The sequence below is a fragment of the Gekko japonicus genome, unplaced genomic scaffold, assembly GCF_001447785.1.
Source record: "Gekko japonicus isolate JY-2015 unplaced genomic scaffold, Gekko_japonicus_V1.1 scaffold3950, whole genome shotgun sequence".
NCBI classification, from domain to species: domain Eukaryota; kingdom Metazoa; phylum Chordata; class Lepidosauria; order Squamata; family Gekkonidae; genus Gekko; species Gekko japonicus.
Window position 1 is genome coordinate 46,785 of NW_015176091.1, and position 8,180 is coordinate 54,964.

The 8,180-nt window shown below is 48.7% G+C and overlaps 1 protein-coding gene across 1 annotated transcript in view; it reads right to left on the reverse strand.

Annotated features, from left to right (window-relative positions):
- Positions 1–8,180, reverse strand: part of LOC107123495 (rho guanine nucleotide exchange factor 1-like) — a 65,587-nt gene that overhangs the window by 38,417 nt on the left and 18,990 nt on the right. The window contains exons 5-6 of the mRNA XM_015426747.1: positions 7,170–7,268; positions 4,636–4,678 (exon numbers count right to left, since the gene is read on the reverse strand). Coding sequence (XP_015282233.1) covers positions 4,636–4,678; positions 7,170–7,268 — 142 coding nt within the window. The remainder of the gene's footprint in view (positions 1–4,635; positions 4,679–7,169; positions 7,269–8,180) is intronic.

Below are 8,180 nucleotides of genomic sequence, written 5' to 3' on the forward strand. Positions count from 1 at the left end.
CCCGCCCTTCACTTGGAGTCTCAGAGCGGCTTACAAACTCCTTTCTCTTCCCCTCCCCACAACAGACATCCTGGGAGGTAGGTGGAGCTGAGATAGCTCTGACACAAACTGCTCTTTTTCAAGGACAGCTGTGCCAGAGCTTGTGACTGACCCAAGGTCACATCAGCAGGTGCAAGTGGAGGAGTGGGGAATCAAACCCAGTTCTCCCAGATTAGAGTCCACGCATTTAACCACTACTGGAAGGGGAAGGTGGGGTACCAATGAAGTGAATAAATAAAGGCCAAGAGGCAAAATGTGCCATATAAAATCTTGAGGAGGTGGCCGTGATTATAGAGCAAGACGGGGGGGTGGATTTCAGAGCTCTCCCCCTCATTTCAGAAAAACCATCCAGTTTGCAACATGCAACTCCGTTTGCCCAGCCACGGAATTTAGGCGACATCAGCAACGAACCCAAGTTTTTCTTTTGTTTTGTTTTTTGAAGTACACTCCCTTTTCCGAATCGGTGGACTCGCATCAGCTTCTCCCCCACCCACCCCAAAACTACATATCTAAAGACAGGTCCCTCTCTCTTTCACAGGAAACAGCGGCAGGATGCGTGACCCGGTTTCACCACCTACAAAGGAAAAAACCCACAAAGTTCTCGTCCGGAGGGGGGGGCAGCGGCAGAGTAGTCGGCCGCCGTTGCCCATCTCGGCCACAAGATGGCACTGTCAGAATGCAAAGATGCTCCCCCCTCCCCATGGCACCGCAGAGGCCGGCCGGGTGGCGGCAGATGAGCTAATCTATTGGCCAGAACAGCAGGAAAGAGGAGCAGTCTCCCCCACCCCACCCCACCCCCTCCCCAGATCTCCCAAGCCCTTCAAACTTCCAGCCTTCGCACAGTTTCACCAGCTGGGCGTGGCCCCCTGCAGCTGTCGGGGAAAGCCAGGAGGGGAGCTACTGGCCTAGACGGGGAACTGGGGCGGGGCGGTGGCCGCAGTTTGGGTCTGGGAAGCCCCAGAAAGGGAGCAGGCTAAGACCAGAGAATATTCGCACTCCCCATTCGCAGCGGCAGAAACTTCAATAGCTAGATACACCCACTGTCCCCTGGGTGCCTCTGGCCAATTGATTCCCAGCCCTGAGCGTGTTGACTCAGCCGTCCTGCTGCGACTAATAGGACACGCTGCCAAGTCTGAGTGCCGACGGAGCCCAGCCTGGAAATGCTTTTCCCTGACGGCTGCCCCTTCTCCCTCCAGGGGAAGACCGGCCCAGGGAAACCAGGGAGAAGGCGGGCCCAGCCCCAGACGCTGGAGGATCAGCGACTGCAGGGAGAACGGTTAGGAGCTTTGACTCTTGAAAGCTCACACCCTGACAATCTTGGTCTCTACAGTGACTAGACACCAAGGCGCACGGAACGCTGTTTCCTTCCCACCGGTCCCTATTTATCTACTTGCAATGTCTTGCTTTCGAACTACTAGGTTGGCAGGAGCTGGAACTAGAGACGGGAGCTCACTCCGTCATGTGGCAACTCTGCTGGACCTCCTGATGGCACTGGTATTTCTGGCCACTGTGTGACACAGAGTGTTGGACTGGATGGGCCTTTGGCCTGATCCAACATTGGCGTCTCTTATGTTCTTATTAACTCGGGTCTGGAACTGCTGAACTACCGACCTTCCACAGCCTGCAGTTCAGCGTCTTAACCACTTGAGCCACCGCAGCTCTTAGGAATTAATGACCTCCAAAACATCTTATAGTTATCAGCCTTGCTCCGGTCTTGCAAAAGGACAGCCGTGGCTTCCTTGGTGGGATCGATCCACCCCATGTGGGGTCTTCCGCTTTTCCTGCTGCCTTCAAATTCTCCTAGTATTATTGTCTTTTTCAATGAGTCTTTTAGAATCATAGAGTTGGAAGGGACCTCCAGGGTCATCTAGTCCAACCCCCTGCGCAATGCAGGGAGTTCACAAATACCTCCCCCCACACACACACCCAGTGACCCCTGATCCATGCCCAGAAGATGGCAAACAAACCTCCAGGACCTCCAGCCAAACTGGCCTGGAGAAAAATTACTTCCTGACCCCAAAGTGGCGATCAGCATTTCCCTGGGCGTGTAAGAAAGGGCCCCAAGAACTGAGCACTGAGGCAACCCTTCCAGCCCTCCCTCTCAGGATCTGCCTCAGTTCACAGAATCGGCACTGCTGTCCGATGGCCATCGAGCCTCTGTTTGAAAACCTCCAAAGGAGGAGAGCCCGCCACCGCCCGAGGAAGCCTGCTCCACAAAGGAACCGCCCTAACTGTCAGGAAGTCCTTCCTAATGTTTAGCCGAAAACTCTTCTGATTTAATTTCAACCCGTTGGTTCTGGTCTGACCCTTCTGGAGCAACAGAAAACAACTCCGCACCGTCCTCTCTAGGACAGCCGTTCAAGTCCTTGAAGATGGTGATCGTATCCCCTCTCAGTCGTCTCCTCTCCAGGCTAAACACACCCAGCTCCTTCAACCTTTCCTCAAAGGACTTGGTCGCCAGACCCCTGACCATCCTCGTTGCCCTTCTCTGGACACGTACCAGCTTGTCTATGTCCTTCTTAAATTGTGGAGGCCAAAACTGAACACAATACTCTAGGTCTTTTCTTCTCATAATGTGACCAAAGCACGATACCTTCCGTTTAGTCATTTTAGCTTCTAGAGAGAGTTCAAGCCTGATAGGATCTAGAATCCACTGATTTGACTTTTTGGTAATCCACAGTATCTGTGGAGTTACTCAAGACTAAGACCACAGATTTCAGTGGATGTAGACTGGAGCTGCGGTGGCTCAAGTGGTTAAGACGCTGAACTGCAGGCTGTGGAAGGTCGGTAGTTCAGCAGTTCGAGACCCGAGTGTGCCGCATGACGGAGTGAGCTCCCGTCTCTAGTTCCAGCTCCTGCCAACCTAGCAGTTCGAAAGCAAGAAATTGCAAGTAGATAAATAGGTACCGCTTCAGTGGGAAGGTCACAGCGTTCCGTGCGCCTTGGTGTTTAGTCATGCCGGCCACACGGCCACGGAAACGTCTTCGGACAGCGCTGGCTCTTCGGCTTGGAGACGGAGATGAGCACCGCAACCCTAGAGTCGGATTCGACTGGCTTTCGAGCAAGGGAACCTTTACCTTTAGACTGGAGTCAGTCTGTCCAGGCTTGCTCTGTTAAGGGGTCACCTGCAGACGAGAGAGTCAACGTCTTCGGCTGGGGGCTGGATGGTTGAGCTGTGTGGAAACGCTGCGCGGAAACGCAACTCCCCCATTCATGAAGTCGCCAGCCCCTCTTGCAATTTGGCTGGGAGGGCCTCCCCCTAGATGGAAACGTCGCAGCCCTGGCTGTGAGCAAAGCCCCCTACAGTGAACGGCCGGTGTCTGATGTTCTACTTCACACCAGCCGCCGGCATTTGCGTACTGAATTTTAATTTAAGCAGTTTTGGGAGACCGTTTCTGACAGGAAAGCGCAACAAAAATCATACAGAGCAAAGTGGGAAAAGGGCACACCAGCCCTGCCCCACAACAAATCCCAAACCTTTTGTGCTCCACTTGACCCCTTCAGCTCGCCCTAGGCGATCGATCGAAATTCTGTACCAAAAAAAAACCCTGGATCCTGCAACCAATGCTCCCTCTAAGCTGTGGAGTCTTGTGAGCAGAAATTCTACTTTGTGAGCTGCTGGCATTAAAGTTGTGAGCGAGTGATTTGGCTCACTGACCAAATTTCCCTGCGATTCCCTGGATTACAGAATGAGTTCTGCTCGAGGTAAGAGGCACTGATCCGCGGCCCAGAGCAATGATGTACCAATGTACTCAAAATACACAGTTTCTGGATAATGTCCTGGAAAACCTTATCCAGGACATTATGAAGCTAAAAATGGCTTTAACCCCGGAAATAGCACTATTAAACATGGTACCGGAAGAGTATACTCAAAATGACAAATATTTGTTAACATTTATAGTAACTACTGCGAGAATATTGATGGCTAAATACTGGAAAAGTGAGATTTTGCCAACAAGAGATGAAATTATATTTAAATTGATGGAGTTAGCGGAAATGGACAAATTAACGATAAGTCTTCAAGGGAAAGATGGAGGTGTATTTAAAAAGAGATGGGGAAAAATTTATATTTGGATCCAAGAGACAAGGGGATATATGGATTGAAGTATGTTTGTAGAAACCTATGTAAATATAATAAGACTCAATGTGTAAGTAAAAATGGTTGTATATAAATTGGGAAAATGATAAATAAATGTATTTAAAAAAAATACACAATTTCCACTAACCACTTGGCTCTGGATGATCACCAGAAAACATGTAGCCGTTAAGGCCCAGAAATTTTCTTTTCAAAAATAAATAAAACGAATGCAGAGATTCTCAGGATGAGGCCTGTTTCTGCGTTTTGTGTGGAATTCCAGAAGGTTGGACGGCCCTGTGGTGACTTCAGCCTCCCACGAGCTTTCTTACAAAGCGCCTACATGTCTCCGTAAAGGCCAGGAGAGAAATTAGGCAAGCTATATGAACAAGAATTCATTTGCACAACTTATTCCAGTTGCAAAATTCATTAGCACAGAGAACACAAAGGTTGCTTCTGGGCCAGCCTTCGTGTCCGACCCCCCCCCCCCAAATGATTGCATTATTTACTTTAGCTCTTACCCAGTTCAAACTGCACAGACGTTGGGACGGGGACCCGCAGCAACTACAGAGAGGGAGAGAAAGATTAAAAGAGGTTGTTGGAACCACCCAAGCGTGCACCGTGGAAGCTCTCCCAGGACAACCCTCAGACTACAGTCTGTTGCGCGAAATCTATGCGGCGGCCTGTAAAATTCGCCAGGAAATCCTACGTAACGAATTTGAATTTGAGCTAATTTTACCATCTGATTTTGTGTCTGCATATCGGTCATTATGGCTGACTCTGTTTCGTTTTGAGTTTTCTTTTTTTCTTTTTCTTTTTGTCTGTAACTTGCAATTTTGCAATTTGTGCTGGTCGCTGACCAAATAAATCAAATTGATTGGTACTGTGTCAGGACAAAGGATTTAGAAACAGCTGTTAGCTCCATGGAACCTCTCTATTCAGCAGCTGTCTACCCCTGAGAAACAGAGGCAGGAGTCCAGCTTGCAAACTTTCGGAAGGACTTTGCTGATCGCTGCCAACCGGCCCGAGCTGGCTCTCTTAGACCAACAAGATATTTATCCCCATCAATAAACAGAAAAGGGCACCCATGGGACAGAGAGGAAAGGAGGGGGGATGCGGGAGGTTACAAGTGGATCGACTGCCTTCAGCCATCCAAGGGGCATAGAATCATAGAATTATAGAGTTGGAAGGGACCTCCAGGGTCATCTAGTCCAACCCCTTGCACAATGCAGGAAATTCACAAATCCCTCCCGCCCCACACCCCCAGTGACACCAGTGATCCCTGGCCAAACTGGCCTGGAGAAAAATTGCTTCCTGACCCCCAAAGTGGCGATCGGCATTTCCCTGGGCCTGTAAGGAAGGGCCACGAGAACTGAGCACTGAGGCAACCCTTCCGGCCCTCCCTCTCAGGATCTGCCTGAGTTCACAGAATCCGCATTGCTGTCCGATGGCCGTCTAGCCTCTGTTTGAAGACCTCCCACCACCTCGCGAGAAAGCCTGTTCCCCCGAGAAACCGCTCTAACTGTCAGGAAGTTCTTCCTCACGTTTAGCCGAAAACTCTTCTGATTTAATTTTAATCGTTGGCATGTCAGCCATTATGGCTGACCTGCATGAGCACAATGTGTTTACCGTAACATGGCATGACGCTGGCCAAATTCACCCACAGGGTCCATCTAAACTGGACCACTACCTAGAGATGTGAAGGCCCAAAAAAAACCAAGAAAAATTCGGGGGGAAAAGTTTTTTTTCGTGTTTTCCCTGAAGTTTTTTTTGTTTTTTTCCGAAAATTGAAAAAAGAAAAGAAATTGATTATGGAACGTTTTATTTTAACATGATGAACAGAATATTTTAAGACAAGGCGTTCAAATATTTTCCAAATCATTTCTAAAAAATATGTGTGGTATCAGATTGATCTAATTTCTGTGCACTGAGGACAAGCAAATCCTAGGTTACAAACTGAACTCTCCAATGCAAGAACAAGATGCATGTCTTCCTTTAGGAGGTGCTATTGTCACAAGAAAAGAAAAAGGTTTCAGTTTTGTTTTTGCATGTGGGTGGGTATACTGGCACTGAGGCTTCACTAGGCCTCAAAGCACTGGAAGAAAATACAGAGCAACAAAAAGGACCTGAAAGTACATACTTAATTTTAAAAGGTAAAGAGTTTTCATTTATCTGATTCCAGAAAACTGAATCATTTAGCTACATTAGTTTATCTTTATAACCTTTGAGTAAATAATAATTTAGTTACTACTAATCTGGTTCTTTACTTCCCCCTTACCCACCCACAATAATTGTTTGGATGCACTATATTTTTAAAATGCTAGTTGTGATAATTTCATGCCAAGTATGACCTTCAATCTGGAAAAGAAAAAAAAAAGAGCTAATGTAGCATTTTTTTCAATTTTTCCGAAAAATTCCATTTTTTTCTGGGGGAAAATGGGGGGAAACCGGGGGGGGGTGTTTCCAAGCTTCAGAATTTCTGGAATTTTTACATCTCTACCGCTAGTCCAGGGCTATTTTGGGGCAGGAACGCACAGGAACGGAGTTCCGGCTGGCTTCTAAGTTGGCCACGCCCAGCAGGAACTCATTAGCATAATAGGCCACACTCAACAGCAGAAACTCATTAGGATTGGCTACAATTAGGGGTATGTTGCCTAACATGCAAAAAGCCCTGGGTTTTGACAACAAACAAGGTAAAGAGAATGAGAAGCAATAGATGGGTGTGGCTGGATGACCACACCTGGTAACATGGGAGTGTGGCCTAATATGCTAATGAGTTCCTGCTGTTGGGTATGGCCTATTATGCTAATGAGTTCCTGCTGGGCTTTTTCTACAAAAAGAGCCCTGACGCTACCCATGTAGAGCAGTTTAAGCACCTGCTGAAAACGAGCGTCTAAAGATGGCCTGAACGGAACGAAGCCCGAGGGTGGTAAAAGCCAAGCCCGTTGTGCGAGGTTCCCAAGAGAAAAGGAGAGGGCGGAGCGCGGGAGAAAAGAGGACAGCCGTTCGGAGGTGGCGGAAGGTTTCCAGGAGGGATCCTCCAGGTCTAACTCACCCCTGCTTTATCCAAGAAGGTGTGGCAGAACTCCACAAACTGCTTCTTCCCTTCTTTGGGTGCCAGGTGCCGGATGAGGTCCACGTGTAGGTAACAGAGCTACAGCAAAGGGCGAGAGAATCGGGGCCTGTGAATGTTTGGCAGCTGACGGGAAAGGGGGGGCGGAAGCCTAGGACAGTGGTGGCGAACCTATGGCACGGGTGCCAGAGGTGGCACTCAGAGCCCTCTCCGTGGGCACGTGTGCCATCACCCCAGCTAGGCCCAGACCATCATTAAAGTGTCGAATGCTCTGCCAAATAATTTTAAGTCAATAAAGCGTTTGGGATTGCTTTCCTTACTTAGTTTGGATCATCTTAAGTTAATGGATGAGTTGTTTTTTCTAAAGTAAAACCTCAGTATGCAGATTAAATGGCCGTGTTCGCACTGGGTCGCAGTTTGGGCACGTGGACTCTAAAAGGTTCGCCATCACTGGCCTAGGACATCAGGTTCCCCGCGGACCTCCCTTGGTCATGTCGAGTCGCCAGTCTTCTAATCCCAAACTAAACCAGAAATCGCGGCGGAGGTGAAAAAAGACATGCCCGGTACGTGTCTGGAGATGGACAAAGTACAGATGAGGGCAATCAAGATACTTAGGGGGTTGGGGCACCTTCCCTAGGAGAAAAGGCTGAAGGGTTTGGGACTTTTCAGTCTAGAAAAGAAACAACTAAGGGGGGGGGACACGAGAGCGTCTTATAAAATTAGGCACAGGGCAGAGGGAGAGTGGACAGAGGGATCTTTTTTCCTCCCCCTTCCAAAATACTAGAACTGGAGGGCAGTGTTCCCTCCTAGCTCAGGAAGAAGAAGGAGAAGAAGAAGAAGAAGAAGGAGAAGGAGAAGAAGAAGAAGAAGAAGAAGGAGAAGAAGAAGGAGGAGGAGGAGGAGGAGGAGGAGGAGGAGAAGAAGGAGGAGGAGGAGGAGAAGAAGGAGGAGAAGGAGGAGAAGAAGGAGAAGAAGGAGAAGAAGAAGGAGGAG